Source organism: Plasmodium falciparum (genome assembly GCF_000002765.6).
Source record: "Plasmodium falciparum 3D7 genome assembly, chromosome: 14".
In the NCBI taxonomy this organism is placed as follows: domain Eukaryota; phylum Apicomplexa; class Aconoidasida; order Haemosporida; family Plasmodiidae; genus Plasmodium; species Plasmodium falciparum.
Window position 1 is genome coordinate 625001 of NC_037283.1, and position 16953 is coordinate 641953.

Here is a 16953-nt window from a genome sequence, read left to right on the forward strand (position 1 = left end):
TGCCTAGCATAACAAACAAACAAAATGAAAAACACGATAAAGGTATAAAAAAATAATCATGATGTATATGTGAATATAAACATAGTATAATTTTTTTTTGTATATTTTTTTTCTGAATAATGTTCTGTATTGTTTTTTCATTGGACATGTTGTTAAGGACAGAAGGGTAAAATATTATAACAAATGAAAGTATTATATGCTTTATATGGGCTTCATATAAATGAAGGATATTACTTAGAAAAAAATAATACAAATTTTTAATTAACTCTGAACATATTTTTAATTCATAATTTATATTTTGAAATAAATTGTTTGATGGAAACATTAAATATATGTGAAAGATAAAATATAATATGGTTAAACCAAATGTATAAATATGGAAATGATTATTAGCTATAATAATATAGGATGACAAAAGTATATTTAATAACACACTTGAGGTACCAAGTATATTAATAAACAATAGTAATATTATTATAATAAATATCAATAAATAATTACAACTAAAATAAGTATAAGACATAAAAAGAAATATTATAGAAGAAAACATTAAAGAAGAATAAAATTTAATTATGGTATTTATAATAAAGAAATAATTAAATAGAAATGTTATAAAAAAAGGAGTATATTTTATTATATAATTGTTTACATAAATATTACTACTAATAATGAATTTCATAGGTGCCCACATATTATGTCCATGTACATTTTCGTTATTATTATTATTATTATTATTATTAAAATATACCTTTAAGAAATATTTATGGTACCAATATTTTATAGGATTAATAAACAAATTTGTAAAGACATCTTCATTTTGTTTTTCTTTATCAAAAAAAATATATATTAGTACATGACTTATTATCATAAATATTATTAAATATATAAAAGCATATTTCAAAATTCTTAATTTACTCTTAAATTGGCTTTTAATTTGATTTCCTCTTTTTATTATATATCTGCTATTAATATATACATACATAAAGAAAAAAGAGAAAAAATAGATGATATTTATTATATTAAAATATATAGATAGAAAATATACCACTATACACAAGAATATTTTTTTTAATAACATAAAATTTATACTCCATATTAATAACCCTATAGATATTACAATCATATTATTTTTATAACTACAAAATAAGATTGGATTATATAATATTAATAAAGAAGAACATATATTAACAATAAAATTGCTTTGGTCATATTTTTTTCGTAATAAATGTAAATTATATATTATACCTAATGAAAAAAATAATAATTCAAAAAGAGATGAAATTATTAAAAACATATTTTTGTGTTTCTCTCCTTTTTTTTTCTTTATATTGGAAATCATATCATTTTCAGGTTTGTTATTGTTAAGAAGTAATGCATCATTTGTATTTTGTTCATTTTTTTCGTTGGTAATATTTTCTTCATTATTCATATTATCCATATTATCCATATTATCCATATTTTTCATATTATCCATATTTTTCATATTATTCATATTATCCATATTTTTCATATTATTCATATTATCCATATTTTTCATATTATTATTATTAATATTGTCATATATAACTCCCTCTCTATACAAATCTTGTTCATTCCCTTTCACATTCTTTATATTTCCATAAATTGTACTGTTGTCCATATATCTATGATCATCTTTTTTTTTATCAAAATAATTGATACTTGTTCGTATTAAATTTACATATCCATCGAAAAGTACATAGTTATCTACATTTTTATTAAGCTCCTGAATATGAGATGGTTCACTTATATATGTTTCTGTCTCATCAGTATTATAAATATATATATTTTTAATTATTTGAGGAATAAAGAAAATAAATATAATGAAAAATAAATACATAAAGTACTGATACCTTTTTTTTCTTTGAGCTCTTAATACACTAAATTGATCATGTGTTTCATAGTTTTTACTTTTTAATTTTTTATATATATAAAAAAACTTATAGAAAACAATATTTGGATTTATACATTCACAATTATTAAGGCTATATAATAAATTGGAATAATTCTTTTTAGGTACTATTATTTTCCCTTTCATTTTATTAGATATTAATTTTTTATCTACTCTAAAAATATATGAATAAATAACATTATAATTATCAACAGATATTCTAAAATCATTTTGAAAAAACTGCTCAAAGATTTTATGTTTATTAAGATAATAATAAAATAAATATATTTTATATTGATAATAAAAAAAAAGTTTGTCTACAAATTTTTTGGATTCCTCAAATAAATTTTCCAAGGTTATCTTTGGCATCCATTTTTGTTCTTTTAATAAAGTCGTAAGGATATTTTTCTTATTATATTTTTCACCCATTAAATTTTGTTGACGTTTTTTTTTAAATATAGAAAAAGGAAAGTGTTCAAAATTTATTAACGGTTTACTAAAAGGATAATCATGAAATATAAAAAATGAATATACTATACTTTCTTTTATATTATAATATTTATTAAAAAATATAAAGAATTTTTTATAAAAGTTTTCATTTTCATATTTATATTCATCACATGAATATATATTATTAATAATTTCTCTTTGTATTTTGGATAAAAAACTTATAAAATCTTTATATATAATTTCAAAAAATATATTAGTAAAATATTCCACATTATCTTTTTCTTCATAATAATTTTCGCTGATTTTCTTTTTTTCTTGTATTTTATACTTCTCCTTGTAGAAAACATTTTGTTCTTTCATAAAATCCTTTTTAAATATTTCAAAAATATCTAGGAAGTTATTTATTTCATTTAAAAAGGATTTAAAACTATTAAAAAACTTTTCAAAATTTAATATTTCGAAAATATTATAGAATGGACAAGTTGTATTTTTATATGTGTAATATTTAATTAATTCATTAGAAATATAAACATTCTCTTCTTTATATGAATCAGATATATTATTATTCTTTTTTAATATAATTATATGTTTTATAAAATTATTTACAAAAAATGTTTCTTCTAAAAAATATTTCTCATCAAATGTTTGTAGTAAATGTACATATTTACAACAATTATTACCATTATAATTGTTATTACTATGAATTTGATCATCATTTGAATCATTGAACTCTTTAAATGTAATATATACATTTATATCATCGATAACTTTTGATTCCTTTAATCTCTTTATTTCTTTGTGTATCCTTTTCTTAAATATTTCATTTTTGTTTTTCAACTTATCATCTTCAATGGGGTTATCAGATGAACTTTTAGCAACATTCCTTAACATTTTATTATCATATATATTTTTATATTATCTTATTATTTTCTTATTTCATATCTTTTCATCAAAATAAAAAATATACATAATATATATATATATATATATATATATATATATATAATATATATTATATATCCTTTGGAAATGGATTTCATCTAATATGATTTAAATAAATTACATGAAAATAACACGTTTAAGAACATTTACCTTAAGGAATATTTCCTTCTTACAAAAAAATAAAATAAAATAAATATAGAGATCGATTTTTTATTTATATTATACTTATGTGTGTATACATTTTTTTGAATACAAAAAAAAAGAAAAAGAAATAAAATAAAGTAAAACCTTAAAATTTCTCTTATATAAATAATATGTATAAATATTTTATTTTATAAAATAATTATTTTATTTTTTGTTGGTTTTAATGAACAAATGAAAAAAAAATTATATTATCCAAAATAATTTATCATATTAAATTGAAAAAGGTTTTTAAAACAAAAAACAAAAAAAAATAATAAAATAAAATAAAATATATTAGCATTTAATAGATGGCATCTTCACTTGATAAAAATAAATATATAAAAAAATATAAACCCATAAAAAAAAAAAAAATATATTATATATATATGTACATATGGCAAAACATTATTCATGTATATCATGCATTTATTAAAAATTATATTAATAATATAGCCTGTAATTTATAATATCTATCATAAATATATATATATATATATATATATATATATATATATATATACATATAATATACATAATAATCAAATAAAAGGGAGAACCAAAAAAAAAAAAAAAAAAGAAAGAAATATGAAATATGAAAAAGTATAAAATGTATAATATATATATATAATATGTATAGTGTGAAAAACAAACTAAATGACTTGTTAGAGTATATTATTTTTTTAATCATTACACAAATACAAATACACTTATGTGTGTTCTATTTATAAGTAGCATATATATGAAAGATGGTAATTGATATATAAATATATATATATAATATATATATATATATATATATATATATTTTTTTTATTTACTTAAAAAAAAAAAAAATGATTATTATAAAAAATACAGAAAATTAAGCAAAAATAATATATTCTTACACATTTTTATTAATAATAATATGTATATATATAAAAATATTATTATTATTTTATATGTCCTTATCAAAATACTCTGTATTAAAACTTCTATATGATAATATGATGAATGATAAACAAAACAATAGGACTGGAAAAGACACCAATACTGTAGTACAAATAGTCTTATAAGGTTTTTTTTTAAAATAAATATATATAAAAAAAGAAATGAATAATATAACTTGTATTACATATTTTCCAAACATACAAATAATTTTTATAAAATATATAAATATTAGAAAAAATATTTCATTATATGTTAAGTCTGCATTTTTTTTGGATTTAAATTTTTTTTTTATATTATCATCATCATCATAATCATCATCATTATATTTATCTTGTTCGGTTTGGTCTTCATCATCCATATTAAAATCATCAATATTCATTGGTCTAGTGTATGAACGATTTTTTTTTAAAAAATTAAAAATGTTATCATTACAATTATCAGACATATTATTCCTTTTATTATATGTAGAATTAAAACTATTATAGCTAGTATTCATATCATTTTCATTTAATGTTTTAGATATATATTTATCATTTACTTCATCATCAAAATAAAAATGATCTTGATATGAATATTTTTGATTATTTTGAATTCTCATTTTTTTTTTTTTGTTGTTTTTTCTTAGTTCTAATAATTTATTTAATTGATCACTATCTTCATTTAATATATACTTTTTACCTATATTTTTAATAATATAATCACTATCATTTTCCACCATATTTGTAATATTACTTGTATATTTTTCATCTTCTTCGTAAGGTAAAGAATTATATTTTTTATTATATATATTAATATTATCATTCTCATTCTCATATTGATTAATATTATTTTTGTTATTATTCTTACCATTATAATTGTAATGGTTGATTTTATTTATATTTGAATTAAAATATTTAGGGTTAACCTCATTAATGAAATGTTCTTGATCAAAGTACTTGAGTTTATTCATCATATGTAAATTTTTATCATCACCATTATGATTATTATTCTTATAATAATAATTATTAACGTATGGATTATTATTTGTAAAATATCTTTGGTTATCACTAAAAAGATTGGTATCATTCATTATATAGTTATCATTTGATTTATTAATTTTACCAAAACGGGAAGTAGATAATTTAATATTATTATTATTATTATTATTATCACTGTTGATGTTTTCATCCATATCTTTATTTTTAAAAATATTACTCTGTAATACCTCATTATGTTGTTGTAAAAATATATCCCTATCTATATCATATTTCAATTTAGATAAATCTACTAATTCGTTTTTATTACGTAAATGCTTATCTTTATAAAAATTATGATATTCATTCATATTATCCATATCATATATATTATATGTTTTATTAATTTTATAATAATCATTCATATTATTATTATTATTATAAGATATTTCATTTCTGCAATTTCTTGTTGGCATACTTTGAAAAAGATTATATTCATATTGCTTTTTCTTTTTTTCCTCCATAGAACTTTTGTTTAATTTTTTGTCTAACATATATTGTTCATATTTCGATACATTATATAAATTTTCATCACTATATGATTCTTTTGTTGGATGTTTTGAATAATTTGTGTAATCATATAAAGTGGAATAATCATTTGATCCATGTGATATTGCGCTCATATGTAGTTGTGTACTTTTTAAATTATTAGATGATAAACTTGTATCATCTAAATTTGCATTTGGTTTTTTTATATTCGTGAATTCTTCGTCCATAGGTAAATTTTCCTGAATTTTTTCTTGATAATTTTCATTCGTATCTTTCTTATTTATATTACTATTTATATTTTTATTTATATTACTATTTATATGACTACTTATATTTTTATTTATATTATTATTTATATTATTATTTAAATTTTTCAATATATGTTTATCGTCTTCACACGTTATAGAATCCTCAGAATTATATTTTAAAATATCATCAAAACAGGTTACACCCTTATATATATTTTCCACATTAATATCATTTCTTTTTATATTATTTTTTTTTGACATCGAAGGATATTTTTTTATAAAAAAATCAAAAGGTGCCTCCTCTTGATAATTATTATCATTTTGTTCTTTATCCTCCTTATTTCTAAAACTATCCCTATTATTATATATATAACTATTGTGCATATTTTCATAATTTGGCATATCATGTAATATATCATTCTTATGGTATAATAAGTTACATTTCTTTTTAATTGTATTATTATTATTTTCATTACTATAATATTCGTTTTTTTCCTCTTCCTGAAAAATTTCTTTATCCTCATTTTTTTGTAAACTACCATTTTGTTCTTTCCCCTTTTTAATACTCTCTAACTTTTCTGTAATATTAAAAAAGGTGTCATATAAAGATTTCTTTTTATCCCTTTCATAAGTATCATTAAGTTTATTATGTTCATAATCTTTCAACTCAGTTTTTCTTTTATTATTTTCATACTCTTTATTATAACATGGGGTATTCAAATTATCATTGAAACTGTTTTTATATCCCATTGATTTATTCAAACTCGCATATCTTCTTAAGGGGGAAATAGAATTCTCAAATATATTATTATCATTATTATGATAATTAATATATTGATTTTTTTTTTTTGGTGATAATTTCCTTTCATGATTCCTAATATTATATTTTTCATATTCATCACTGTCAAATGTGGACGATACTTCATTATGTAAATTTATATTATTAAAATTTTTTTTACAATATTCCACATTTTCATTTATTCTATTGTATCTCCCCTTATCTTTTTCTTTACGGTTAAAAATTTTTAAATTGTTAATATCGTTATTATTAATATAATTCATGTTAACACTATTTTGACTTTTATCTAAATTATAATGACGACTATTTTTTGAGTGATACCTTATTTTATCACGTGTTAAATCATCATGTGAATAATTATTTCTTCTTTTATTTTCAGAATCCAACATACTATTATTAGTCTGATTTAAGGAATCATACTTCCTATTGAAATTATGATAAGTATGTCGTTTATCATTTGTAATATATTTATTTTCATGGTAATACTCATCTTTCTTATTATATTTATTTAATAATTCCTTAATATCCCTTTGAGATATCCTTCTTTTTGAACCCTCAATATATTCATCTGTTGGCTTTGTATATGTTTCATTCATTTTAGTCTCACACCTTTCTCTATAAATTTCCATATTATCATCATAATCTTTTGTCACACCATATAAATTCGTACCTCTCCTATCATAGTCATTCATTTTATAATTTCCATATTCCCTTTCATCCTTTTTTTTAACATTATCTATTTGGTAACTATATTTATTTAAAATATCTCTATCGTGCTTATACTTATCATTATGCATATTATTATATTTATTTTCAGATCTCCAGTCCTCCATTTTAATTTTTATTCCTTCATTTATTGAATAATCTTCGCAGTTCCTATTATTTAGGAATATCTTCCTTTTTCCTACTTCATCATCAAAATTTTTATAAACCATTATATATAAGTTTATTCATTTTTTTTTTTTTTTTTTGTTCTTATATATTATACAAGGTATAAATATATATATATATATATATATAAATATACAATATATTTGAACCCTTTAATGTAAATATATATTATTTAAGGGAACAAATTTATTACATACAAATGATTTTCATTATAATACATGAAATAATATATATATATAATTTGAAAAGTATAATACAATTATTTTATATAAATTACGGTAAAAATGGTTTATAAATGTACATATATTATATATAACAAATTTAATATTTTATTTTACACAAGGATTTTTTTATTAATATTATAATGTTCAAAAATATAATTACTAAAATTAAAAAAATAAAATAAAAAAAATAAAGTATATAAAAATATTAGGTATGTGTTATTAATAATATATTTAAGAATATTAAGTTTTTTTTTTATTTTATTTTATTTTATTTTATGATGTTTATGAAACTTCAAAAAAAAATAATACATAAAAATATTTTTTTTTTATATGTATATGTGTTTATTTGAATTGTTAATTTTAATAAAAATTAAAAATAAATAAAATAAAATAAAAATAAAATAAAAATAAAATAAAAATAAAATAAAAATAAAATAAAATAAAAATAAAATAAAATAAAATAAAAGAGAATCTTTAATAAAATTTATGCTCTTATCCTTTTGTAGTATATTTATATATATGTATAAAGTATATATGTATATATATATATATATATATAATTATATACATACAATAAAAAAAAAAAAAAAAAATTTTTTAAACGTATTCTAAAAATATAATCCATTGAATATATATATATATATAGCTTATTATTTATATAAATTTTAATGTTATAAAAATTAGTATATTCATTATTTTATTTTTTTTATATGTTCCAATTTTACAATATTGTATATATATATTTCATTTTCTCCTTTGCAATATTTCTACATTGATATATATTACACGTACCATAAAGAAAAAAGAATTAACATATGAATTTTTTTAATTAATTATCTCTTTTTTTTTTTTTTTATTCCTTTTAGTAACAAAATAATTTTAAAATATCATAAAATAAATATTTAATATTATTCATATATGGAACATTAAATAAATAAATATATAATATATATATATATATATATATATATTTATATTTATATTTATATTTTTTAATTTTTATATATAACCTTATATTGTTACTACGCGTATTTATATAATTACACACCATATTATAATTATTATTATAGAATTATGTATAGAGGGAAAAATTTTATCATGAATATATACAAATAAATTTTATGTATAATAGATAATATGTTTAATAAACGAAATTCCTTTTACAAAATCATTCACATTTTGCAGATATTTTTCATCAAATTTATTTTCTATTTTTTCTTTTTTTCTTTTTTTCTTTTTTTCTTTTTTTCTTTTTTCTATAATAATGTATATAATATGTGTTAATACCTTTCTGTTATGAATTTTATAAAGGATATTAAAAAGAATATATATATATGTATATATATATATATATATATATATATATAAGAAATAAATCAAAAATAAGAAATGTGAAAAAATAATAATAAGATAGAATAGCTTTTAAGCTCAAAACAAATAAATATGTAAATTTCCACATATGATAATACATATAAAAATATGTATCCTTGAACAAAAAAAAATAAAAAATATTATAATAAAATATTATAAAAATTTAAATGAAATTATAAGAAAATAAATCAAAGTATAAAACATATATAGAAAAAAAAAATAAATAAGATATGTAAAACAAATATGTAATAATAAATAACATGATGAAAATATATTTGGATGTCATATATATATATATATATATATATATTTATTTATTTTTTTACATTTGAACATATTATGTTCTTTATTTTTCTAAATTATTTTGTTTATATGATCAGTTGCGTATCGAGGGGGGAAGGTTTAACCCTAACTGTAGCACGGACAATATCCGAAATAAACTCATTCATATATTCAATCGTATAAGCAGATGTTGCTGTAACCCTAAAACGTGGATATTTTAATGGACAAGCAGGATAAACAACAGCAGAAATCATCCAGTTCATTTTTAATAGAAGGTTACATATTTTAAATAAACGATCAGGATCATTTGGAAAGATTACAGGTATAACACTTGTAGCATCATCCCCTTCAATAATATATTTATAAGATTCAGGATAATCCTTAGGCCAATGTCCCATTCCAGTTTTTAAACCATTTCTTAAATATTTAGTATTAAATTTAAGTTTTTGAATTCTCCATGGTTGAGTATCTATTAATTCGAAAGCTTTTAATGCACCTCCGGCACAATAAGCTGGTAAAGGTGCTGAAAAAACATTACCAATACAATGAAAATCTAAAAATTCAATTACTTCATCTGATGCTACAATATATCCACCGACACCACCAATAGATTTACTAAATGTTCCTACAATAATATCAGCTGTACCTGGCATATTAAAATGTTCTTCTATTCCTCTTCCTGTTTTTCCTAAAACACCCAAACCATGTGCTTCATCTACATATAATTTTGCTTTATGTTGTATACATAATTTTTTGAATGTTGGTAAATGTGGTATATCACCATCCATTGAATATACAGATTCGATACATACCCAGCAATTTCTATATTTATATCGATATTTTATTAATAATACTTCTAAATGATTATAATCATTATGTTTAAACGAATATGCTTTAGCTCCACATATTTGTATTCCCATTTTTACACATGCATGTGTCCTGCTGTCATATAATATAATATCTTCATGTGTTGCTACTGCAACTATTCCAGACATACAAGCTAAAAATCCGCAAACAGCCAAAATAGAATCATTTCTACCAAAAAAGTTTCCTACAACTTTTTCTAAGTCTCTTAATATCTGACTATTTCCTCCTAACATTCTAGGACCATGATTTCCAGTAGACCATTCCATAGCAGCTTGTATTGCATTATTTTGTACTAAAGGTTCTCTTATAAAATCTAAGTAAGAATAAGATGATATAGGCCTAGCTTTTCTTTTCTCACATAGAAGAAATTCATTTTTCACATTTGAGACTCTCCACATAAAAGACCATCGATTTAAACGAATCAATTCTCTTTTTGCATCTAAATAACTTTGCATTTCATTTTCCTCCTTTTGAATAGGTAAATTATATTTTTTTTTAACTAACATGTAAAATAAATGCCTTTTGGATTGTGATCGATATTTTAATAGCAACAAATTTTTATATAATATTATTTTATTCAATACTTTTAAAAACCAACCTTTAACTAACATAATAAAATTACCTTCTGTTATTGAATTTCTTAATTCTACAAATAAATTATATAAACATGTTATAAATGTGTATATTTTACTACTCCTTTTTCGAAACAGTTTCTTTTCTACATTAGAATTTAAAGCAAATATGGAATGTTGTATAGGTAGAAATTCTCCTAATACCCAAGATAATCTTGGAGATCCTGCTGAAGCGTCTTCATTAAAAACCGCAAGTATAAGAGCTAATAACACAATACCTGCTATAAGGTAATTAACAATATCAAAATTTTGTAAAACTTCTAAACCTAAAAAATAGTTATAATCCATTAGTCCCTTTAAATGCATTTTATAATTTCAAAGGATTCTTTAATATTATAAATTTTTTTCTTCTTCAGCAAGCACATATATATATATATATATATGTATATATGTTTATGTGCTAATATAGACCTTATTATTTATAGGTAATATATATAATGTATATTTTTTACTATATAATAATTATATATATATATATTATTTATATCATTTATATATGTGTACTTATTTATTTATTTATATTTATTTTCCTATTCTTCAATAAGTTTTATTTTTTTTTTTTATTTTCTTTTTTATTTTTTTATTTTATTCTTCTTTAATTATAATACAAAAAAAATAATAATACAAATAAATATAAATTTTACATTGGAAAAATAAATAACATTAGTTTCATATAAAAAAAATAAAAATATATTAAAATATAAATGAAGATCTATGAAAAGAATTATTTAACAGTATAATAATGTATAAACATATATATGCACATTAAATAGAATATTATGTATAGAAATGCATTGTAACCCAAAGAATTCATTAAAACAAAATACAAAAAAAAAAAAAAAAAAAAAAGAGAGAAAAATAAAAAATAATCATATATATATATATATATATATATTTATTTATTTATTTATATGGTTATATTTAAAAATGACTACTTAAAAATGTGTTCATATATATTAATATATTTATATGTCTATTTTTATTTATTTATTTTCTTTAAATACAAAATATAATGTCTCATAATATTTTTAATGAAATACACATGTATGGATTATTTTTAATTAGGTATTTCATTTAATGGATTAAGAAATACTAGGGTTTATATATTTTTAATAACACCCAATTTATGTAATTATATAAAAAATAAAGATATAAAATAATCAACTATATGTATTTATATATATCATATTTATATTAGAACATATCAATTTCTATGTTTTTATGATAACAAAAAATATAATATATATAACACATTAATATTTTTTTTCAAAATTATATGTAAAAATTTATAGACGTGTATTAATTGCAAAAAAAAAAAAAAAAAAAAAAAAAAAGATAAAAAAATAAATAAAAATAAATAAATAAATAAATAAATTTGTAACTTATATATTTTATCTTATTTTAAAACAGTAAATTTTGTTATTGGAATATAATATTTAAATGACTATTTTGTATTTTTAAAAAAAAAAAAAAAAAATCATAAAATAAAGACACATACTTTTATAAGCATAATATATATTATATATATATGTATGTATTTTTTCTTTTTTATTATCTACATTCACAATAAAATTTTGATATTTTATTTAATTTTACATATAAAATAAGAATTTTATATTCATAATAAAATAGAAAGAAGGTAAGAAAAAAACAAAAAAAAAAAAAAAAAAAAAAAAAAAGGTAACCATATTTACATTAAGTGTACTTATGAATATATATACAAATTTTAAAAAAAAAAATTTTAACTCTTCGTCATGTTACTTTTTATATTTTTTTTTTTTGGAATATTTCATTATGCTTATATAAATTTATAACCTTTAAAAAAGAAAAAGAAAAAAATACTGCACGCAAATAAAAATTTAAGAAAAATGTGTTAAGTAGAAAAATGTTGAAAAAAAAAAAAAAAATAAAGTAAGAAGGGAAAGGAAATGCAAGGAAAGGAAAGAAAAAAAATAGTAGCCGAACAAAAAATATAAAAATAATAAAAAAAATGTTTTTACAAAATTGTAATATTATATCTACATATATGTTATTGCATGGGTTTCATAAAATATTATAGAAGGTAAAGAATATGTCAAATATTTTATATTATATATATATATATATATATATATAATATTATTAAATATTAGAAAAAAAGAAAACATTTTCAAAAAGATAAAAAAAGTAAAAATAAAATAAAAAAAATACAAGGATATAATAAAATTAATTATTTATTGCTTAAAAAATCATTTGATATTTATTTGATATATATATATATATATATATATATATATACTAATAGAACAAATTATAATTTAATTTTATTTATATTTAAAAAAAAAAAAAAGTGGATATGTATACATCGAAAATATATTATTTACACACATGTTCAAATTAAAATGGTATTTTATTTTATTTTATTTTATTTTTTTTTAAATAATATATACATGTTTATAAAAAGTTATAAAAATTCATATCTGTCTTCATGTGGTTTAAATAGACCTAAATCCATTTTTTTTTATTATTTTTTTATTTTGCTTAAAGAATAATATAATACATAAAAAGAAAGAAAAAAAATACATTAAAAATAAATAAAATAAAACCTTAAATATATTAAATTATAAGAAAATATTTTTTAAATTAGTCGTTATCATATTTCGAATGATAAGTACACAAAATAACAATTAGTCTGTTATATAAATGGTTACTTTATATTATATATATATATATATATATATATATATATATATATATATATATGTTTTACTTCATTTTTTAAATTAAAAAATAAAGATTAATTTTAAAGGATCATTAAATAGTTATATAAAAATTTTATTTAATTACTTATATCTTTATTTTCTTATATTTTACAAACATCATTTAAGGGAAACATGTATACAATCAAGAAATAAGCGTTTCATTTTTATGAATAACTACTATGATTAGTATAAAGAAAGAAATACATGGGTAAATATTGTATTTACATATATATAATATATATACATTGCCTATAGTGATGGTATTAATTTTTTTTTTTATTACTTTTTTTTTTTTTTTTTTTTTCTTTTAAATATCATTTTCTTTCTTTAAATTTCATCATATTATTAACACTTTATGAAGGAATAACATAAACATTAATATAATATGTTAAGAATAAAAACAATTTATTCATTTTTTGTTTTGAATGAATTGATATCCGTTTATTCATTAAAAACCTTTAATGATACTTTTACATATATTCAACATTTCTATATATCTCCAAAAATATAATTTCCATTTTAAAAATTTTTCATCTTCTTATAATATTTTCATAAGTTTTATAAAATGAAGTAGTTAATCATTATTTATTTATTTTATTTATTTGTATTTTTTTTTTTTTTATTATTTTATGAAAAGAAGCACAAAATTACAATATATAGCATATAATATAATTACATCCCTATAAATGAAATAACATAATATATTTCATAAAAATATATAAAAAAATTAAATCAAAAATTTTTGATATTTTTTAGTAGTCATATAAATACATATAAAAAATATATGGTTATAAATTTGCAGCTTTCTATTTATTTTTTTTTTATTGTTTTCTTTCCAGAAATTTGTATAAATATATAATTAACAGAAAATATTTGGAATTAAAAATTTTTTCTACATAAAATAAAAATATATATATATATATATATATTTATATATATTTAATTTGTTCATTATACTATAATAATATATTTAATATTTAATATTATATATAAATATCTCTATTTTTTTTTTCCCCACCCGCCCTTTTATTAATTTAAATGTAAAAAAAAAAAATAAATAAAAATAAAACTGTTCAATACTTTTTTAGTTTAATTTTATATCTTTATTTTTAATATAAATATATAAAAGTTGAAAATATAAATAAATATATTTATTATTATTATTATTATTATTATTATTATTATATATATATATATATATCCTTATTTCTTGTATGATGTTGAAACTTTCTCATTTTTTTATTCATTGATTTATAATACTATTTTTAATATATATATATATATATTTTTTTTTTAAATGTTGAATAATATTAAAAAAAAAAAATAATAAATAAATAAAAGAGTAATATATATAAATATATATTATGAAGAAGAATAGAGCATAATTTTATATGATATGTTATGTATGTCATCCTACTTTTTAAACAACTGCTTGAAACTATTTAAAAATAATATAGTAACAATGAAAGTGAATAAAGGATTTTATAATAATATAATAAATAATAACAAGTCGACAAAAATTATAAAAAATGTAAGCGATGGAATAAGTAAAAAGAGTCATGGAAAGAGAAATATAAGTACTTCAAAAGTACAAAAAGGAAATAAAATGAATATGATATTATATAAAAAACATGGTCAGCATCTTTTAAAAAACCCAGGTATTTTAGATAAAATTATATATGCAGCAAAAATAAAAAGCTCAGATATAGTATTAGAAATTGGATGTGGTACAGGAAATTTAACGGTTAAATTGTTACCACTAGCTAAAAAAGTTATAACAATAGATATTGATTCAAGAATGATTAGTGAGGTAAAAAAAAGATGTCTTTATGAAGGTTATAATAATTTAGAAGTATATGAAGGAGATGCTATTAAAACGGTATTTCCTAAATTTGATGTTTGTACAGCTAATATTCCATATAAAATATCAAGTCCACTTATTTTTAAATTAATATCACATAGACCATTATTCAAATGTGCTGTTTTAATGTTTCAAAAAGAATTTGCGGAAAGAATGTTAGCCAATGTTGGAGATAGTAATTATAGCAGATTAACTATTAATGTAAAACTTTTCTGTAAAGTTACAAAAGTTTGTAATGTCAATAGAAGCAGTTTTAATCCTCCCCCAAAAGTGGATAGTGTTATTGTTAAACTTATACCAAAAGAAAGTAGTTTCTTAACAAATTTTGATGAGTGGGATAATTTACTAAGAATATGCTTCAGTAGAAAGAGAAAAACCCTTCATGCAATCTTTAAAAGAAATGCAGTACTTAATATGTTAGAACATAATTATAAAAACTGGTGCACATTAAATAAACAAGTTCCCGTAAACTTCCCATTTAAAAAATATTGTTTAGATGTTTTAGAACATTTGGATATGTGTGAAAAAAGAAGTATAAATCTAGATGAAAATGATTTTCTTAAATTGTTATTAGAATTTAATAAAAAAGGTATACATTTCTTTAACATTTCAAATGTTAAGAATAATGACATGACGAATATTTTTCTAGATGATGATATGAATGATTCTGATCAAAATGTAGATGATTGATAATGTCATAATTATATCCTTTGGCATAAAATAAATCGTAACATAATAATAATAATAATAATATATATATATATATATACAATTATATGGAAACTCATTAATTTTCTCACATTTATTATGTTATAATTTTTTAAAAACATACTCTAATCCTTCTAAAAAAAAAAAGGATAAAATATTTTATTAATTTATATAGTATATATTTTTTCAATTTGTTTAATTAAAGATATTAATAATATGTATATATAAGGATATAAATACATATATTATTTATTCTTTTTTTTTTCATTTAATGATTTATTTTTATCCTTTTTCTTATTTTTATTTTTATTTTTTTTAATGTGCTAATTTTAAACTATATTATAAAACAGCAAACAAATGGTATAAAAAAAAAAAAAATTATATATAATAATATTATGGTTTATAAAAAAAAAAAT

At 17.9% G+C, this 16953-nt stretch overlaps 4 protein-coding genes across 4 annotated transcripts in view; 1 reads left to right on the forward strand and 3 right to left on the reverse strand.

Moving 5' to 3' along the window:
* Positions 1 to 3250, reverse strand: part of PF3D7_1415500 (conserved Plasmodium membrane protein, unknown function) — a gene marked incomplete at both ends in the record, with an annotated part of 3765 nt that extends 515 nt beyond the window's left edge. The window contains one exon of the mRNA XM_024473353.1: positions 1 to 3250. This exon is cut by the window's left edge and continues 8 nt beyond it. Within this exon, the coding sequence (XP_024329198.1) occupies positions 1 to 3250 (3250 nt within the window).
* A 1168-nt stretch (positions 3251 to 4418) lies between these two features.
* PF3D7_1415600 (conserved Plasmodium protein, unknown function) lies at positions 4419 to 7895 on the reverse strand (the record flags this gene model as incomplete). The annotated part of the gene is made up of 1 exon (XM_001348291.2): positions 4419 to 7895. The coding sequence occupies one exon, from the start codon at positions 7893 to 7895 to the stop codon at positions 4419 to 4421; it is 3477 nt and encodes a 1158-aa protein (XP_001348327.2).
* A 1919-nt stretch (positions 7896 to 9814) lies between these two features.
* PF3D7_1415700 (serine palmitoyltransferase, putative) lies at positions 9815 to 11533 on the reverse strand (the record flags this gene model as incomplete). The annotated part of the gene is made up of 1 exon (XM_001348292.1): positions 9815 to 11533. One exon carries the CDS (start codon positions 11531 to 11533, stop codon positions 9815 to 9817), a length of 1719 nt encoding a protein of 572 aa, XP_001348328.1.
* Positions 11534 to 15373: 3840 nt separating this feature from the next.
* PF3D7_1415800 (ribosomal RNA small subunit methyltransferase A1) lies at positions 15374 to 16519 on the forward strand (the record flags this gene model as incomplete). The annotated part of the gene is made up of 1 exon (XM_001348293.1): positions 15374 to 16519. The coding sequence occupies one exon, from the start codon at positions 15374 to 15376 to the stop codon at positions 16517 to 16519; it is 1146 nt and encodes a 381-aa protein (XP_001348329.1).
* Between the last annotated feature and the right edge of the window lie 434 nt (positions 16520 to 16953).